General features: G+C 40.3%; 2 protein-coding genes across 3 annotated transcripts in view; both read right to left on the reverse strand.

Annotated features, from left to right (window-relative positions):
- LOC130181390 (equilibrative nucleoside transporter 1-like) overlaps window positions 1-8,165 on the reverse strand; it is a 36,566-nt gene extending 28,401 nt beyond the window's left edge. The window contains exon 1 of one of the 2 annotated variants that reach the window (XM_056395583.1): window positions 8,145-8,165. The gene's annotated coding sequence lies outside the window, so the exon portion shown is untranslated. Of the gene's footprint in view, window positions 1-7,509; window positions 7,658-8,144 lie in introns of those variants that run through there. The other variant, XM_056395582.1, reaches the window with a different exon arrangement.
- A 5,834-nt stretch (window positions 8,166-13,999) lies between these two features.
- Window positions 14,000-17,272, reverse strand: LOC130180881 (zinc finger protein 37-like). The gene is made up of 2 exons (XM_056394520.1): window positions 16,916-17,272; window positions 14,000-16,337 (listed from the first exon to the last, which is right to left on the reverse strand). The coding sequence occupies exons 1-2, from the start codon at window positions 17,094-17,096 to the stop codon at window positions 15,340-15,342; spliced, it is 1,179 nt and encodes a 392-aa protein (XP_056250495.1). The 5' UTR covers window positions 17,097-17,272; the 3' UTR covers window positions 14,000-15,339.
- Window positions 17,273-20,634: the final 3,362 nt, after the last annotated feature.

Below are 20,634 nucleotides of genomic sequence, written 5' to 3' on the forward strand. Positions count from 1 at the left end.
CTATAGTTAAGCAGCGCCAATGAAAACTGTAGACAGTGTGTGCTGTGGATTATCCAGAGTGAGGCCGACACTGTTTGTGGAAAAAACCTTTTGCTGATGATTTTTTAACCTAATTTTTGTTCAATGACGTGAGGACCACAAATAAATTCCATTCATCTCCATTGTATTGGGGTGGAGGTAGACATCTCAAGACACATTTCAAGACCTAGGCAAAATACCTGCATGACTACCACTACCACTAGAGGTAAGACAGAATATATACATATATATATATGTATATATTAGTTTGGGTGAACCGACCTGTTAAAGTATCTTCGCAACAATGCAGCAAGGTGAGAAGTTAAGCAACTGGAGGTCAGCAAAAACAAGACTCTCAGTTGTTACATTGGTCATTATGGATTATCTTATACAATGTTAAATAACAAAGACCAACAATGCGACACTGTGAGAGAGGTGGCTAGCAATGATTAAACGACAGAAAATTATCACCTGAATCTGCAGGTTTCTTCAGCTTTACAGAGCTCTAAAGTCAAATCTCATCTCATCTCACCACTCAACCACTCAACACTATCTGCCCAGCACCAAATGGCAGACACACACAATTAGCCACTAGCTGATGAACATAGTGGAGAATTTAGTAGCTAAAAAGCCAGAGATTTCCCTCAGGCATTAGTTGAGAGCAACAACAGAGCAAACGGAGCGTGAATATTGGACTTACATTTGCCTGGTGGCCAGAAACACTACTCCAGAAGAATGATAATGTTGTGGGTATCTTAGGTGTGTCAATGTTGTGTTCACAACTTGTTTTTACAGTCTTAAAATACCCCAAAAAATGTTTTTTAAAAATCTGTTATTGCAGGTTTAAAGGCACAATTTTTAGAAATGTCAATATTGGTTCCCCGCTCTGTCTTCAAGGATCCAGGGTTTGTGTAGAAATATTTCCACTTATCGCATCTTTAAAGGCCCCATGAACCCACACAAGTGTTTTCACTTATTCTGTCATATCAGAGCTGTACCTGAATCTGAGCAGAGCTAGAAATTACATTATGACACCAAAGTCCATGTGCTAACATGAATGGTAAAGGTGAAAGCCACCCCACTCTAACAACTGCTACAAACTAAAAGGAGAGTGAGAGAGATGTCAGTCAAGCTCAGTCTGTGCACGCCCACACAGAAGAGCTCCAGTCAGCCAACATAAAACACCTGTGAGGTTTAACCAAGGCTGGATTTTAAACTCTTTCTCTTTTACAAATGTGCTGCAAAACCGCTCAGAATTTTAAAAAAAAAAAAGCACATTTATTGTCTATGTGGCCTTAAGTTTGCTGTTTTTTTTACAGACTGAGGAAACGTGATTTCAGAGGCTGTCACCAGATCCCTCAGCTGTATGAAGACCACAAGCTAGTGTGATAACCTTATGATTAAGAGATGCATCTGTCAACGGCTGCGTGTGAAACGTGCCACAGTCCAAAAACCCCAGTGAGCATCACCACTCTGAAATGAATGGTGATGGGTTCAATTCCACATTGAGATCCAATAGTTTGTATCATTAGGTTACTATTAAAGACATTTTACTTTTAAATACTTTTGAATTCTTATAAGTTCTCAAGTCCATTCAAAGTTAGAAGACTGCGTTTCAGACACGGCTTTATTGTTTTCACAGTGCTGTTTTTAGTTGTGTACTGTGTCCCTGCATGGCTCCAGGGTCATTATACGACACAATGAAAGGTGAAACCTCAGTTTACACATAGAAACCTGCCAGTGGTTGGTATTTACAGATAACAATAAACATACAAGCAAAGTAGCCTAACATTCGGCAACAGGAAGTCTCTTAAATCTATTTTTGTAAAAATCAGCTTATAGCTACTGTTTAGTTTGTTTAGTTTGCATAATACTTCTTTGAGTGAGGTCTGTCCCTTTAGATTAAAGTTACACTGTGGGCATTTTGACCACTATAGTGGTGCTGTATTGTTTCATATTCTACCAGCACAAAAACACATGCACTCCACAAGCGTGGGTGTGATGTGATACACACATAGACACTTTGCAGCACACTGCAGAGGGTGTTAACATAAGCCCCTTTTCCTGCTGTAACATCTTTCAGGATGTTGTTGTGGTGGAAAAAGGGCAATATAGTTTATTAATGGTTAGTGGCGGCAATGTGCGGTAAAGGTAGAAATGCAGGAGTAAAACAAGAAAGAGGACATCAAGCTGATTTAACAATGTGTTTTGCAGATATTTTCTGAGGAAGGAAATTAATTCAATATGTTTCCAAGGCCTTAAAGGACAACTCCACTGTCACGAAGAGTCCTCAGCTCAGTTTTGTAATGTCTTCATTGGGTCTGGAGAGACTTGCGAAAGTTTGGAAAAATATCTCAGCTAAACTAGAATCTGAATTACAACGGAAAAAACTGCCCTTGTAGCATCATTTACAGAGTGTGAAAAAAGGGTTAAAGAAAACTGTTGATTATGGACAGATTGTATTTATAGAAATTTGCCTGGAACATGGCAGAGACTGTCCAGCCAGTTGCATAATTGTTATAATAGACGATCATTAAACGTCTCAGGGCGCAGGAGCTGCCAGGAATAACCAAGTGAGATGACTATATGCTGATGTTAAGTTGTGGTCGCCAGTTTAATGTCATTAACAAAACCACAAACCTCAAAAAGACTGTGTGAATGTCTGCTTGTGAATTTGTGTTCCTCAAAAATGACTGATTGTATAACTGTCACGTGGATTGACAGTCACCATACACACAAGTTAAACACAACAGCTGTGCTGTGATTTCAGCTTGACTTGTGAAATGGTCGCTCAAAGAGAAAGTTAGAAGCGACAAAATATCTTATTTTGTCTCCCACACAGTTCACAGCCTCTGTCTGGGTAACAATCTGCTGCTGCCTCTCTGTTACTGCACAGAGCAGTCACACAGGGAGGTGTGCCTCTCACTCATGAGGCAGTACTGGCAACTCTCTTCTATGGAAAGTAGCTAAGATTTGTCAAAAAAGTCACTAGATTTGTCACTAGGGGCTTATTTTGAAGAGAAGTTGCTGAAGGGGTCTAAAAAGTCAGTAAACCTAGCGACAAATGCGTTACGTTTGCAACACTACAGGCTGTAAATGCAGCCCCACCACTTCATAGAAGCTGTTTGCGCAAATTCATTTTGAAAGAGCAAAGGCCAATGGAGAAGCTCCAACACTTGAGCAGCCAATGGTGTAACCTCATGACTCAGTCATGTGACATTTGGCGGACCAACACTGTAACTTGATCAGTCAGTCACTCAGTGAGACATGGACATTCGTGTTCATAGGGCAGGTCCTGCTGTTGCAGTTCAGCCAAAAGAGCAACCCCACAAGTGGTCTGTGCAAGCGGCTTAGTAATGAACCTAAAAACAACCTTAAGCACATTTTTATTATTGTTACCTTGACACTGAAGGTCTGGTACGCCAGCCGCTGGTGCACTCCTATCTGAGGGTAGGGACAAATGACCAAAATATCTTTTAGGTAGGAGGACTTGTTATAACTTTTGCATTTAATTCAACTTTAGTTAATTCTTTTTAAGCTAGATTAGGGAAAATGTGTTTGATTTTTAATGCCATAGAACACAGAAAACTTTGCCAAATCACTCTGAAAGACTTGTGCCTGTAATCCTTTAAGTTTCAGGACCTCCACTCTCTGTGTGTGGTCTTTGCTCTTTCTCACACAATACAAATTACCCAAATACATCTCACTATCAAAAGCAAACGTGACGTTTTTAGAAACCTTTCCAGCAAAGGCTAAATCAGCTGCACGTAGTCGGAGCTGGCCGAGAGGCTGAGGTCCTGGTGTAATTAATGTCATTCTTGTGGGCTGTCACATTGGCTAGACTCCATTATTCTTAGTAGCAAACTACCCAAGTGCACAGGCCAGACAAAGCCACACATACAACAATGTCTTTGCCACACAAGTAACGACACCAAACAAGACAAGCTCCAAACCTCGGCAACAAAGTAAACAACCACAGACACTTGTGACAAAAATGTGACAACAGCTGCAGCCCTGGGGATTACATTCATTATTTATGTCCAATGACAATGTCCAGTGCCAGAACAGGAAATAGTGTGACCTTTATGAGGTGGGGCAGAAAGTAAGGGTGGAGGTCAGGTCGGTGGATGCATGGGGATGTAGCACGTCACTCCTGCAGGAGTCGGTTCATAGTTAACAAGCAGATAATGTTGCCTATTTATCAACCGTAACCACAATTAGTTCCCTAACCTTAACCATACTGCAGCTGCCAGATATTGTAGAAAGCAAAAATGTTTACCATTGTATTTTGTTGATATTATATTTGACCTTCCTTTCTCATTGTTTGGGGTCTCACATAACAGAAGCAATGTAGTAGTTTTCTGAAACATATCATCAGTTCAAACTTCTCAGTAAGTATCTCAGTGGCAGGAGGTCTCCAGGACCCCAGGCTCAACATTAGGCTTGAAACATTGGCATTAAATCTGAAAGAACAATGACACTTAAAGAATTTTTTGAAATCGTCCAACATCAACGTTCTTGTCTGCTGTCCGTTTCAAGCTCTCAAATATGGGTGTGTCAGGACCAAAAGCCACCATATTCTCACACAAAGCTCAACAGGTACACAGCAATATGTTGCACGCCTCCCACAAAATACATGCAGTCCGAATTGAGAGACCTTCCCATTAACTGTGCAAGTGCTCCTCCTGAATCCAGTTAGCAGTGCAATTGATTTGTGTTATACAATACATGTGTACTTCATTGTGTACAGGTCGTTCATTTTGTGGACAGTATGTGAACATCACCCAACACAACAACGCTGGCACAAATGACAATATGCCAATTTTTATTTTAAAATGGCTTAAAATGGCAAACATATGTTTCTGATTATTCCAAGGCGTTCCCCTAAACCAGTTTGAGGAAGTTATGTAATCTCTTCCCCTTTCAGTCTTCATGCAGGGAACATCGTGCCACATTCTTTTATTGTGAAATATATTGTAATTTCAACTGTGTAATATAAATCTTATCTTGATAAAAGCCAAACTCACCCCAGTTCACCTCCGCTAAAATCAACAAACTCATGTTTGTGTGTGTGTGTGTGTGTGTGTGTGTGTGTGTGTGTGTGTGTGTGTGTGTGTGTGTGTGTGTATGTGTATGTGTGTATGTGTATGTGTGTCTGTGTGTGTCTGTGTGTGTGTGTGTGTCTGTGTGTGTGTGTATGTGTATGTGTGTCTGTGTGTGTGTGTGTGTGTGTGTGTGTGTGTGTGTGTGTGTGTGTGTGTGTCTGTCTGTGTGTGTGTCTGTGTGTGTGTCTGTGTGTGTGTGTGTGTGTGTGTATAAGATGCTTTGTTCAGGATGTAAAAATAAACCTAAACTTATTTACTCATTGAAAGTTAATGAGACTACATTCCAGTGTGTTTAAAATAAACTGATCTGTAGCAAGACTTATTTTCTGAAGAAATATGCTCAAAATATTTTACCTTCGGGATTTTTTAAGTCAGCATTTTCTTTCAGACATGCAGCCATAGGAGCTCGACCATCTCTTCCTCCTTATCCTTCCCTCCACTTTTTATGCCTCTGGTTGGTTTATATGTGATAAAGCCTCACACTGCAAACAAACATCTGCACAGACCATGTACACACACATGAAAGTAACAAATAGGCAACAAAATATCAGACCAAGACTTTATGATACATTATCTGAGAACCATGAATGTCTGTACAAACATTCATATCAATCCATCCGATATATGTTGAGATATTTTAGTCTGGACCAAAGGTTGGTGTGACCTTACAAACTACAGTCTGCCATTGTCTACTTCCCTGCTCTCGCTGCGTACCTCAGTACATCTGCTTGATTCATCAGTATTCATGACCTTGTGTTCCAGAGGGCATCTGGTTATAAGCACAATGACGCTTTTTGATGATCCAGTCTTGGTCACCTGGTTTCACTCCACTGCATCATATTACCCTGCTACATGCTGCTGCCCCTGTCTGGTTTTCAGATGGAACTTTCTAATTATAGTCGTCTAGTTGCCTCAGGACACAAGGTCCTGGGGGGAGATCAGGCGTTTGAGAGAAATGCAATAAGGTACAGAGCAACTGGGTGAAGATTAAGGCAGCGCTGAAGGCTTAATTACAAAGCTACACTACGTTCAGATGATACTCAAGGTGATGCTCCTACGACACTTTCACACAACACCGTCAATCTCTTGCCTGAGAGGCCAGTTACAAGACTTTCTTCTCTGCACCTCTTGAGAAGCTATGAGCTGTTAATTAATCCATTAATCTTTAAACCCTTTGTATATATGTAATGTCTTCACACATCTGAAGGAGCTTTGTCAAGTCTGAGAAAATAACTCCTGATGATGTCATAGTGATGTCATCAGGGTTATACAGGTTAACGACATAAGATAGAGAAAAGATGAAAACAAACAACCACCATTTACAACCATTTACTTAAAACAATTAAGCAATTGTCAAATTGCCATCTGTTAATCTTCTAATGATCAATTATTTGATTATGGACAAGTGTTTCAGCTTCTTGAACCTGAGCTGAGCTTCTTGAACTTTCTCTTGTTTACAGGAGGAGCACTGCATCACTGCCGGTGAAAACGGACATCAACAGAGCAGCTTATCACTGTGTGAGAGAAGCAGCTTTCTCAAAGCCCCAGCACCGATGATAAGCAAGCAGCTTCAGTTTTAAAACACACTCTACCAACATTGTATCAAGCACACTGTGGAGAGTTTGAAGATAGTGAAGATAGTGTGTGTGTGTGTGTGTGTGTGTGTGTGTGTGTGTGTGTGTGTGTGTGTGTGTGTGTAAGACAGAGTTTGTGTGTGTGATACAGTAGTGGTTTTCACTCAGTGGGGGTCTATTCTTGGAGCTCTTTCATGCTGTCCCCTGCTGTGGAGTGTGTGAGTGTGAGTGTGTGTGAAGAGGATCTATATTCTCACACTGTCACCTGCTGAGATGCCTCAACTCAGACTGAGTCTGGTACGCACGGCAACTTTAGAGTCCAAAGCGAGGTCAGCTTTCAACTTCCTCTGCAGCTAACACAACAAGGCAAGCTGGATTACTGACAGAGATATTCTGTCAGTAAGAGAATATCTCTGACCATTAAGGCAGCAGCATTCATGCATTTATACTGTCTGATATCACATATCAGGCACAGCTATCAGCAATCGGTCATAGTCACACATCCACTGGCACACTTTCAGCAGCAGTGATGGTCCAGTGACCTCCAAGCAGCGCACTGCGACTTAGTGACCATTTGAACTTGTCATCGTTTCTGCTCCACCAGCTCTGAGAAATCGGCTAAAATAAAAAAAAAAAACAAACATCTGCATTATTTGAGTTCCCTAGCAGAGAATAACAAAGCGCACATTGTGGATATCCCATACACGCCCCCCTTCCACCCCTGCCAGCCCAGTATTTTAGGCAGGTTGTATCAGCAGCCTGAACAGCGTCTTTTTTAGTTCCTATCGCCGACGTATGAGAAACAGACTTACCCTCATACAACCGGCCTGCGATGCCCTCGCATTTGAGCAGCACGTTGGTTCGTTGGCACAGATATTCATGCATGCATTCCTCTGTTTTCTGTTCTCTTATTCAGCAGCAAAACTCAACTCAACGCTGCGCATTTACGCAGTTGGCGCAGAGACACTGAGAAGGAGGGGGGGGGGGGTGTCCCTGACTGGTCCAGATTTCGACAAATAGCAGGCCATCTGATTATTTTTGGATTTTTTAGAAATAAATCACCAGATTATAATCCGTGTAAAACATGCGTCATAGTCCTAAACCAGATATTGGGTCAGAGAGAGAGAGAGAGAGAGAGAGAGAGGACATAGTTACTTAAGGTCATTTCACTCACTGCCTCATTTCTACAGACTGCTAGTTCAGATGAACGGGAATATGACCTGACTTTTAGTTTATTTTACAGCGTGCTACGTTTTCCACATCGTTCAAGTGGTATGGAAGTGGTCAGAGTGGATGGTGGTAACACAAAGGTCAGCACTTAGATACAAGCTGACCAGGGCCTGCATCCTGCAAAAGGGAAGCACACTGGTTAAAGTTAGGGAAGCATTGTGGTGCCCGTTAATATTAATAGGTTAATAAAGAAGATAACACCTGGTAGGGCACTTACCATTTAGGCTTAGTCCTTACCACAGCGGCACGGGTTCGAGTCCGACCTGTGGCCCTTTGTTGTCTTCTTAACTTTACTTTCTCTCTCTCTCTCTCTCTCTCTCTCGCTCTCTATCTCTATCTGTCACGGTAATAAAGGCAAAAATAACTTTGAAAAAGTTAACACTTCTGTTACTACTGTTACTCTGTTCTGTCACTACATATGACTGTTTCACTATGGAACAGTCGAAATCGTGAAATGTGCCTTTAAGACATGCTTTGTTGCCTAGATACAAGAGGAGCGGCGTCATCAAAACGCGCTTTTGTTTTCCTTTTGATAGTTGAGCAGCGCACCTTGACAGAAGTGGATACCTGTTAAAGAGCTTATTAATTCTTGTTGCACCTTAACTCAAGGTTACCTGTGGCTTCTGTTTTGTTAATGTATGATAAAATAGAGCCGTCCGTTGCGGAAGTCCCGGGTTTGTGTGGAGGTGAGTTTTTCTCCTTCCTCCACACTCTCCAAACTGTTTCGACCTAAATACACGGACCCAAACCTTTACAAGTATCAGACCAAGCCCACTGTCAGTGCTGTCAGTGCCTAAATACGACCATTAAGTAAAAAATAAAATAAAATTTTGTCATGCTTTCAGACACTGAAAGAGGAAATGAGATAGACAAGGGCTCATGAAATTCCTGAAATGAGAAAATAGTGGATGGAGAGCTTCCTTCTGCATTTTTATTAAAATAATCTTATTAAAAACAATCTTGCAATAATCAAAATTTTGCCTTCCTCTCTCGAGGGGTGTTAGGTTCCCTACAAAAAAGAAAGGCTGCAAGCTTGCATCCTGTTGCCTCATTCATGTTCCCGGTTGAAATAATTTGGTCAACCACCATGTAAGGCAACAGATGACAAGTCAGGCTTCACATGAGCCAGTAATCAGATCTGTGAAGGACAAGTGTGTGGGGGTATGTGCTGGACGCCAAAACTGCAGCAGCAGTGTCACTCATTCTCTCTGCTTTTAATAGCCGAGCTCCTCCCTGAATGAAAGGTCCAACATGGGATTTATATATACTGGGATTAGTAATAGAAAGTAAACAATGAGGCAAATGTATCATCTGGCCGACATCAAGGTTTCCCCCCAAATAAACTGTCTTTGAGTTTACAGCGTGGGATTGAAAATATACTGCAGGGATGTCATTAGATGGACAGAAGGACGGTAAAATAAAATGTGTTTGAGCGTCTATCCAATAAACGCAAAAAATTCAAATCACATTCATATTCCTGCCTGACAATGTGTCCCCCCACATTTTAACAGTTGTGTGAAATCAATGTGAAAATATGAAAGTAACTGTTGTAATGCTCTGCTTGTCCAAAACCCAGCTTGTTCTGTTTTTTGAGTGTGTATGTTTCCGCTTGTGGAGGATGTCTACCAGATGTTTGCTGTCCTCCTCCACACCAAACCCAACCCATGAGGACCATCCTGTTAGATCGCCTCCTCAAGTCATCTCCTTTGCACCAGAAACTCTTCTGGATTACCTCCATCCCCACCCAGCTGTACATTTGGATTCCTCTCAAATACGTGAAGCTGGCTCAGTCCTGCGAAAAAACTCTACTTGGTGGGGTGGTCAGTAACTCAATGACCCAGTTATGCAACCAAGGGCTCGTGAAATTCCTGACAATTTGCTGAGTGCCAGCGTAACTCTTCGTAACAGCGTCTGTCTTCAAAATGGCACTATTTAAGCACATAGCACACACACGTACACACACACATGCAAAAAAATCAGTGTAACCCTTCTTCTCTTGAGTTAATCTGTGAGACACAGTCTGACCCACATAAAGAAAATCCGTCCAGTTCCCTTGAGTAAGTTTCACATAATTTGACTCCACAGAAGATTAACCTTTTGCCCTGTTTTTTTTTTTTTCCAGAAAAGTGTGGGGTAGTTTGTTCAAATAGCTATAGTCTGGGTCAGACAGCTCAGGATAGTTGATTTGCGCAGGTTAGGCCAGCTGAGGATCATGTAAACAAATCATCTGATTAGATTTCAGTTATTGAATCCCCATTGAGGCTAGACATGAGCTGACATGTGGGAAACTCTGCCCAAGGACTCAGGGGTGTTTGCTGGTGATCCTGTGTCTTTAGGGGAGGTTGCATAACCAGATTAGGGTAGTTGGTTTTAGGTTTGAGGGTCACTGAGGCCTGATTAGCTCTTTAGCTTTACAATCTGAAATCTAAATCGCCTGAAGCAGCTTCCCAAACACAGAGATTCCTGAATGAGCTCCTGTTTTGTGTGAAATTTTGAGGCCACCTGGGAGCGATCCAAGTTGAGCTTTTTAGGCCTTCATGGTCCTTTGATTAGACCACAAAGTCATGGTGGAATGGCTCAAACCATGGTTGTGTGGATGTAATTTTGAAGCTGCTGTTTTACAAGATTGAGAAGTAATAAGCAGCAGAAATAAAGTCTTTGAACAACAGTTTGTCAAAGCTGGTGCAAGCGGGTTAATAAAACACAGGGGAAAGTTGCCAAAGCAAAGCAAAAAAAATTAACATAGTAAATAAAGGCTTACAAGATCGTGAGGAAGTCTAGGATAAAATAGCAAAGACAGTCAAAGACAGGGAAACAAATCAATAAGGATTGATTGGCCCCTGTCCACACCAACCTCTATCTACAGGGGCCAGTGGACAGGGAGCTGAAGAGTGGAACTGGGGATCTAAGGGGAGCAGTCCGAGGGCTGGGCAGGGGCATAGCTGGGGATCAGGCGGAGGCAGAAACGACCTTGGGCATGATGCTCTGTTTTTGTGCTGTACTATTAACATGTGTTAGGTCAATGTTGCTTTAGGGTAGGGGTTGTGATGGGTCAGTAGTTGCTTCAGTGTGACCCTAATGTTGCACCTACCCCTCAGAATGATTTACCTGATTTGTTCCCGATCCCAGACTGGATCCCACCTTACCTCGGAGAAAGTGACACTGAAGTCCACGTCGGAATTGATTGATGTAAGCTTGCTCTGAATATATTTAGAAAAAAAAAAAATGCATTTAGCGATATTGTTTACATGCATTTTTATTAATTTGATAGATTGTTTTATTTTATTCTATCTTGATATACACTTACTTGATTCAATGATGTAGTAATTTTCCTTATTTTGAGTGAGCACTTAAATGCTCAAAGGGGGAAATTGTGGTGGAAAAATATTATGATCAGCAGTGTTATGCGAATATGTTCTGGTTTATACCATATATGGAATTATTTTTCTAATAAATGTAAGGAAATGTGGGGTGGAAGAATTGTTGGCAAGAAGTGTGGTGCATCTGTTTCCTTTTTATCCTTAAAAAACAAACTTGAGGGAAGAGGAAGTTGCTCTCAGCCAAGCACAGACTGGTTGTGTACCCGCTTGTCAAGTGTGACAATAAAACACAGAAAGACATGTTCTGGTTAGTGAGTCTTTATTAAACAAGAATTGCCAGCACAAGAATGACCAGACTAGTGGAGCAATGCTGGAGTATGACCTGGAGACACATGATGTAGGCAAGGCTTCTCGGAGAATGGCGACTTAGGCGGGATTGCTCTGGAGACTGGCACCATAGGTAGGGCCACTCGCGAGGTCGATGAAGAGACTGGAGGTCAGCCCACACCAGAAGATTCAGCTGTTGGTTGGAGCTGAGAGCAAGACAGGCAAACCACTGGAGTGCTGAGCAGGATGCAGCCAGCTGGAGATCTAGCTGGGCGTTAGTAAAGACGGCTGACTGATGATCTGGAAGGTTAGGAAGGGTGTCAGCAGGAACTGGAACTTCTAGGGTCTCCGATTCGGGGGAGTCCTGAAGAAAGGGGATTGCTTGAGTCTTCAGGAAATGCTTCCTTCTAGGGGCTCTGACCCCTAGATATCTTGGGTCAATAGCTAGGTGAGTTTTGAACAAAGGTTTTCAGGGTCAGGATCCAATAGGAAGTTGGTCGACTTAGGAGCAGGAAGATGCAGGTGGCTAACTGGCTCAGAGGTAGGATTCTGACTGGAGGCTAGCCAACTGGGATACAGAGTGGAGGATAGCAGGCTTGGAAGCGGGCTGAAGGCTTGCAGGCCGTGAGTGAGCTGACTTAGATGCAGACTGGAAGATAGCAGGCTGACAGCTACCCATCTTGGAAGCAGGCTGGAGGCTTGTTGACCTCCAGTTAGCCAACTAGGATTCAAGATGGAGGTTAGTTGACTGGAGCGGGTCAGCAGACACTGGAGCACGCTAGTAGCTAGCAGGCTGGGAGACTGGCTGGGAATCAGGGGTGCTAATAAAATCCTTTAGTCACCAATGCATACTTGATATGGTTTTGGATACTTCCCTGAGTGCCAAATGCAGAGCAGCTTCTTTGTACTCCCTTCTAGAGCTTCTTTTGAACTCTCCATAAATACCCACAAAGGTATAAACCAAATCTTCAAACAAAACAACTGCTGGGTCCATAGTGGCCAGAACACACCGTCAAAGCCAGTGCAAACAGGGTAACAAAACACAGAGCGACCCAAATGCTGGAGCACATGCAGTCCACTGATTTATTTAACAAAGTAAACAAACGCTTACAAGATGATGGCACTCCAGGGTCAGAAAACAGCAAGGTCAGTCCAAAATAGACAAGCAAATCCAGTAAGTGGTGGCAAGAATCCAAAATTCTGGAAACAGCTAAAAAAGGTCAATATGTAGGTAAGAGAGGTGAACACTAAGTCATGACGCCTGCATTTACCAAACATTATATTCTAGCAACTGAAAAGAGGTAACACAACACCATGAATACTCAGGGAACTTTAACTTTAACTAATTAAGTTATGACACACAAATAGAACAGAAAATAGCGGGAAAGAAACCCACAAAAACAGGAAGTAAAATGACAACAGACAAAAAAATGTATAAATTTCTAAATTAAACAGGAAGTTCAGAAGGAAGAGCAGATCATGACACCGGACCTGCTACCAGAATTTGGGGCAAAACATGGAGCCTGTGGTAAAAATCCTTGCAGGTGCAGCTTCTTCCAGTGCAGATTTGCATGATAACGTACTGTGCTTTGTTAATAACTTACACTTTTTAACACTCAAGGTCTGTGATAAAAACACTGTCAAATGGCAAAAAGTTTCTTTTTAATAAGCTTAGCTCATGTCAGATGTAGTTTGTGTGGACACTAAGCCCTCACTGATTTGCTGGATAGATACATAGAGGCTCCTGCAGTGCCACCTACTGGTCAGTCATATTTAAAAGACCCAATCAAACTTATAGGTTAGGTCAGTTCATTCAATAATCATTTAAAAATACATTAAGCTAAGCTAAAGAAAAAATTGATTTGTTTGTGTTTACAGTTTACAACATTTGAAGAATATAAATTAAGTGTTAACGTATTTGTCACTAACTAAAACTCCTCCTGAGGACACCCATAAATGTAGACTGCTGTATAAACAGATTGTGACTGGCAATAAAGTAAAACACGTTTGTAATAATATATATCTTTATGGGAGAAGGTAGAAATGCTCAACAACAATATTATTTGTCTCCATTTAAACCTATAACTACTGCAGATGTAAATTAACCAGCTGCAGATTTATAATCACTCTTGCTTTAAAGGGTCAGTAAGGTCAACGTCTTCTGCAGGGTGCGAATGGGGAGGGTTTTAATTGTTTGACAGATTTGGTCATTGTGTAATACAGTTGGACCACAGACTCAGATGACCATCAGACTTCAGGAATGAAGACATGATGCCAAAACTCTGGTTTTTAGTACTTAGTATCACAGCTTTGGTTTTGGGCCCTCCTGTTATTTTTAGAATCCCTTAAAAACATGATTTTTTTTTTTTTAAATCCTTTGGAGCATTTGAGGTCAGTTTGACAGGGGTCACAAAAGGTCAGTAAACATTTTTGATTGTTTTTAATGATACTATAAACAGATTATCCTCTTTGTAGTTTGCATGCAGCTGCCAGAAAAACAAGACATCAAGATGATTTTCTGAGGTCATAGCTTTCTTTTTAGCCTCTTTTAGCGAATTGTTTTGGTTTTATGACCAAACATTAAACTGGTCCAACTGGTGTTGTTTCTTTCCCACCAAGAGAAAAAAAGAAACAACGATGCATCTTTAAATACTCTAATACAAATTCAGTTAATGCTTCCTATTCCAGTTTGTACTTGGTTAACTTCTGTATCCAGTAAATCTGAGCTAAACATACAAAATAACTCACAGATTTACCATCATTCAAATTATGTCACTGAAAAGGAATAACGACAAAGACAGTGTTTATTCTCTTGATGTTGACAACAGTGTTATTATACACATTCCTGTTAGATGTTAATGAGTAATGATTTCGCATCAGAGCAAAGGTCATGTCAACAATGAAGAGGAACGAATGTTAAACCTCTTGGCTCTTATTTATCAATCTGCTAACAGTGAAATTTTGTTCTCAAGTGAAAGATGATAATACTTCCCTTTTACTCTGACTCACGAATTTATTAACATTCTTACTACTTAAAAGTAGTCTTAAAATAAAGAGAGCTCTGCAGGCCTTCAAAGTTTGTTCAAAGTAGATCCTAGATGACTACGGTAAAGAAAAAAAAAGTGAGCACACACCATCTGAGATGTGTTACTGTGCAATATAATATACATGTAATATCATTGGTCATGATGAATTATGTTAGGGGAAGCAATATCTACAATTTAAAGTTGAGTAGCTTTAGCCTACTATTTGCATCTGATAGGACATCGCCCCACTTTTTCTTTCTATTTGCATTTATCAGGGAGGAAAAGAACACAAATAAAGCTCGTACTGGTTTATGTTTGTTATTACGTCTCATGCATCTTCATCATCTGCACCTGTCAGTTTGTTACTAAGTTGTTCTTATGATTTTTAATGAAAGAAACCAGCTGCAGAATTTTTTTTTTTTAATATTTCAGCCATTTTTAAAAGACAAAGATTTCACAGACACATATTTTAGTTTTTAAAAAATAACAGCATATTTCTAAGTAAATGGATTTTTAAGAAGAATGAATGTATGAATATGGCAGATGTTGGGTAAATTGCTGTCTCTGATTGGCTATTCCTGCTCTGAGCATACATGTTAATAGTCATGTGATCACTTAAGAGTTGCTCTTCAATGTTGGTACGTCACTAGATAAATGTGTCTTAGTGCTCACACTCAGCAGAGTTGGCTCTTTGGAACATTTTTAAGTGTAAATCAAAAAGTTTGATAAAAAAAAATAATTAATATTTCTGAGCGTGAGTCCCTAAGTGGTATTTCAGGTGTGTGCTCTGTAGAAAGCCTTTGCCGCAGACAGCACAGCGGTGCGGTCTCTCTCCTGTGTGGCTTCTCATGTGCTTCCTCAGATGTCCGCTGTGGGTGAAACTTTTACAACAGTAAGAGCAGCAGAAAGGCTTCTCGCCGGTGTGAATCCTCATATGTATCTTTAAATCACCTTTGCGGCTGCACTCTTTCCCACAAACGTGGCAGCGATGCAGCTTCACCCCGGTGTGGCTGGTCATGTGCTCGGTCAGAGCGGTGCTGCTGCTGCAGTGTTTCCCGCACACGTGACAACACCTCGAGCCCTTGTGTGATTTAAGGTGCACATTGAGACTTTCGGTGGACTCTAAGGTCTTTCCACACACAGCACACATGAAACCCGCGTCCTTTAAATGCATGCGGAAAGCGTGATTTATCAAGTGATGACTGAGGGAAAAAGATTTCTCGCACAGATAGCAATGATAATCAGGTGCGACTGAATTCAGATGAGATAACTCAGTGGACTCTCTGGGGCTGATAATGGGAGTCTGATTTTGTTCTGTCTGAGTTCGGTTTGACATAAAACTTGCAGAAGGTCTTTCATTTTCTCTACCATCTTGGATCTGAGTTTGTGAAGAAGGGGACGAAGCGAAATGTAACATGAACGCTACAGTTTTAGTTTCTTGCAGCTCCTGAAACTGCTCCTCGCTTTGACTGTTTGGAGTCTGAGGTTGCAGAGACGGTTTTGAGTCCTGCTGGTCGTGTTTCTCCCAGACAGATGACTGAGGCAGGTATAAGACATTAGCATTCTTAAACTCTTGAACCTCTTCTTGTTGCTGACTGGCCCAGAGCTCCTGATCTTCCTCTTTAATGCGTCGAGGCTCCCGGTCCGTCTGATCGGCGCTGAGGCTCGGCTCCCGCTCACAGCGCTGCTGCTGCTCGGGGGGAGTTTCCTCCTTAAAGATGGACGACTGTGAGAGGTCTAGAAACAAAGATGGGAGAACTTATAACTTATGCCTTTTTCATTTTTTTTTAAGCCTTTATCAGTTTTATCACAAAAGTAGTGACTGGATTTTGGATGCTGCCAGACAGAAGATGAGCATACTATTTCTTTCATTCATCAAAATTAAATTGACAAATAGTTTAGTCAGTTAGTTCATGAAGGATTCAATGTTCAGTTTTTATTCAAACAGTGTTAAAGAGATGTGGATTCAACTGTAGGATGATTTTGGAGGCTGTTGAACTGTATTGCATTATGTTGATAGGCATCCTTTATTATTATTTATTATTATTTTGTCCATTTAGTTTTAGCTAGATGTTCCTAATAGAGAACTGAGTGTTTACATATTGGATTTAATGTGTCATGATGACATTATATGGAAATAAAATACAGAAAGTATTGCTCTGCTTTTGATCCCACGAGTCTCAAAGGCAAAAGAAAAGTGTCTCTGAGTGGGTGCTGTAAGTGACTGAATAAAAAGCAATGACAGTTGTAAATAATTACTGTGATAATAATAATAATGATGATAATGATGATGATGATGATGATGATACACAGACCTTCTTTGTGCTTTGACACAAACTCCAGCAGCAGACCTCTAAGCCGTTCAATCTCCTGTTTGGAGCTGGAAGCTTCTTCTTCATATTTCTCTATTGTTTTCTCAAAAACCTGAAATATTTCCTCGGCTGCAGCTGTCAGTCGCTCCTTGACGAAAGCCCTGAGAAGCAGCGGGGCAGACATTTTGGATATCACTGTAATGTGGATGTGAATGACCCCAACAGGAGGTTTTAAGGAGCCACTTCTCTGTGGTGCTAGCGGGCGAGCTCATGGACAAGCTACGGAAGAAGCATCACTCCACAGGGCGCATGTCAGATATCTGCTGCCCCCTGCAGGAGCTCAGCGGCTACACAGGTACAGATTTGAGGTAGTTGAGTTTTTTTTTTTTCTTCATGCAATTATTTCATTTTCTGACAAAAATGTTGTACTTTTAATTTAATTACATTCATCTGAGAGCCAAGAGTTTATACAATGTGATGCCTTATTGTAAACTATTCAGAAGATTAAGAATAGAGATTAAAAAAATGGTCAAGTGGCAGAAAATGAACTAAAACTAAACTACTAATACTACTAATTGTTTGAAGTAAGTTTTCATGTAAGAATACCATTTCATAGCTCCAGTTATTAAATGTGACAGTTATTTGAACTGTTGGTTGGAAAAAAAAAACAAGTTTTGTCAAGGTGTCATCTGGGGCTCTGGGTAGTTGTGACAGCATTTCACACTGTTTTCAAAAAGTTTTTACAAACCCATTATCATTGATTTATTTTTTACAAATGAATAAGAAAAAAATATCAATGAAAGTATTCATTAGTTGCAGTCCTAAACAGAATAGTTAAAATTAGCTCCACCTCAACCAACCACAACAGTAAAATGCTACTTTCACATTAATGCACAAGTACAAATAATACAATGATATAATACATAACAGTATAATACCCAGGGTCATTTTTCTGCTTTGAGTGCTTTTCATATTTATACACCAAGATCAAATTACTTCCTCCACCACTATGTAGGCCTACAGTGTTCTTTAGGAGAGCAGTCAAAATGAAACTGGGAAATCTGGTGCAAAGAACAGATCACAGTTGTCAGACAACAACAAATAACACAAGTTCACAATCAAACAATAAGAAAAGTGACACAGACAGTTGGCAGGCCTGACGAACAACCTGAGCAAACAGTTAAGGGATTTACGGGACGGGGGGAACAAATAAAACAGTGATGCAAAACAAACAGTAAATACCCATACTCCTGTTTCCTTTGACAATTCTGTGAAGAACAGCTGAGCTGTAAAGGTTCAGCGCACTGTTGGTCTGTTGCCTGGATAAACACAGACACAGGTAAACAGGTAGATTTTCACCCAAGCTCTCACATGAAATCAGTGTTGCTTAAATATTGTATGACCTTAACCTTGACTTAGAGCATTCCTCAGCACACACAGATAGAGATGTTAGATAGATTTATCTGATCAAACCACACTGGTTTGAAAAGTCAGTAAGACTGATGTCAATGCGTTAATAAAAGGCCCTTTTAATATTAGCCCGAGTCGTGACCTGTGCCCACTGCTCCCTGCGCTCGCTCCTGTCCACCCACTCGACCATCTGTCCCACGCTGAGCTCAAAGGAGATGAAAGGGCAGTCGTGATGTGAGCTGTACCTGGCACAGTGCACCTCCAACTGCAGGAGGTACATGAAGGCACAAACAAGACGGACACGTCTGCAAAAAATAAGGAAAAAATGATGTTGACTGAGAATCAATGGATCGTCAGCATTTAGCTTCTCCTGTTTAGACAAACAACGTTTTGTATTCTCCACACAGAAAATCTGTGGTTTCTATTGTTTTATGTTTCATGCCAATGTTAAGGAAAGAGTGAAACCATGTCAAACTGGTTCAAGTGTAGATGCAGCACATTTTGAAATAATGCTCTGCAGTGTAAAGGTACACTTGCATGCATTTTTGATCACCACCAGAGGGAGCCAAATAATCAAAAAAGAGCTTTAATAAGTGTGTTTAAATCAAATACCTGCTGCGCACAGGGAAAAGTCTATTGCATGTTCAATAATAAAAAAAATAATTAAAAAAAATATAAAACTGTTATATTTGATGCAAGTGTTTGAAAATGTCAACCTTGACTACTTCAAATACTTTTAGAGTTATTTGTTTCCTTTTCTTGTTTTATTGCTCAGTGTGGTTTTAAATTGTTGTTACCTCCAATTTGAAAATGAACTGAATCTATGAACAAGTTAATTACCAGTGGCAGATTGTAACTAAGTACATTTACTCAAGTACAATATTGAGGTACTTGAATGCTTTATACTTCTACTGCACTAGTGAAATACTTTTAAGTCCATTACATTTATTTCACAGAGATTTGTTTGAATCATGACTTCACATGTAAAACCTTTGATCAGTTTATAAAATAAAACGTATTAAAGATTTAATTACCAACAGAATGAAGAGTTGTTGAAATGAATCGGCTGGCAGAAAGTTAATTGAAACAATTCTAATAATTGCTTAATCATCTAAGTCCAGTTTAGATTTAAGTTTAAGAAAAAATGCTCAAAACTCTCTGACAAAAGCTTCTCAAATGTTAATATTTGCCAGTTTCTCAGTTTTCTATGACAATGAACTCAAAATCTTTGTGTTTTTGACTGTTGGTCAGACAGAAAAAGCGATTTGAGTATGTGCACTTGGGCTTGCGGGAGTATGATGATGAATGCATTTATCACATATTTCAGACATACATATTGTATATATACTCCTGGAGGTTTCCCATGTTTTACAGGAAAAAGCAATGAAAGATTTGAAACTAGATAGAACACTATTTAACAACAAATCAGCATGATATAAATCAAATATATAATAAACTGTATAAACTAAATCAATAAATAGACTTATTCAAGCTAGATGGCCCGTCACAGCTGATATTGTACCTCAGTGGTGCAAATTCATTAAAAAAAATAAAATAAAAAAAGATTTGTTTAATCAAATGATGTAGACACAAATGATTTGGAGTAAACCTGAGACTTTTGGGGCCCCTGGATGTCATACTGGATGTTACAGTCATTGTCTGTGGCACTCCTCCACAGTGGTGGGAGTGTCTTCAGAGATCGTAGAAGCGACCAAGATGATTCACCTGCTATCTGATTCCAGAAACCTATCGGCTGCACAAAATTACAGTATTGATTACATATGTGGTGAATTTATCATTTTATCTCATTCTAATTAACCTGCGGGTGCTCAAGTCTTTCAGGGGGGGTTTCTGTTCATATTTGGGGACAGTAATATTAGACACTTGTACGCATGCGCGAGGTATTTCCTCGCGTCTAACGTTGCCTTGGAGTAAGCGCCTTCAGTGACTCTGAAGTCTGTTTACCATTCGACAGTTAAAGGGAACGTTAAGAAACTTGAATTACAAGAGAGAAACCGATTCTCTGTTTTATGATCCACTTATTGTTGTGACAGGGTGTTAGACATCCTAATTAAAACCTAATTACTGTTTGAAACCCACCTTTAGATCTGTGAAACTTTTATTTTATTTATGAAAGTACTGCAACAGCGGCTTTCACTGTGTGTTCTCCATCCACACCACTAAAATAAAGATTTCTCAAATCTAAATAGTGTTTTAAACAGTTCTTAGCCATTCTGTGTTAATCTAGTCTAGGTTTGACAAATTTATGTTTAGTGGTTTTTGATGTGGTACAGCCTGGATGGGGAAAATAG

The sequence above is a fragment of the Seriola aureovittata genome, chromosome 14 (genome assembly GCF_021018895.1).
Source record: "Seriola aureovittata isolate HTS-2021-v1 ecotype China chromosome 14, ASM2101889v1, whole genome shotgun sequence".
Taxonomy (NCBI): Eukaryota; Metazoa; Chordata; class Actinopteri; order Carangiformes; family Carangidae; genus Seriola; species Seriola aureovittata.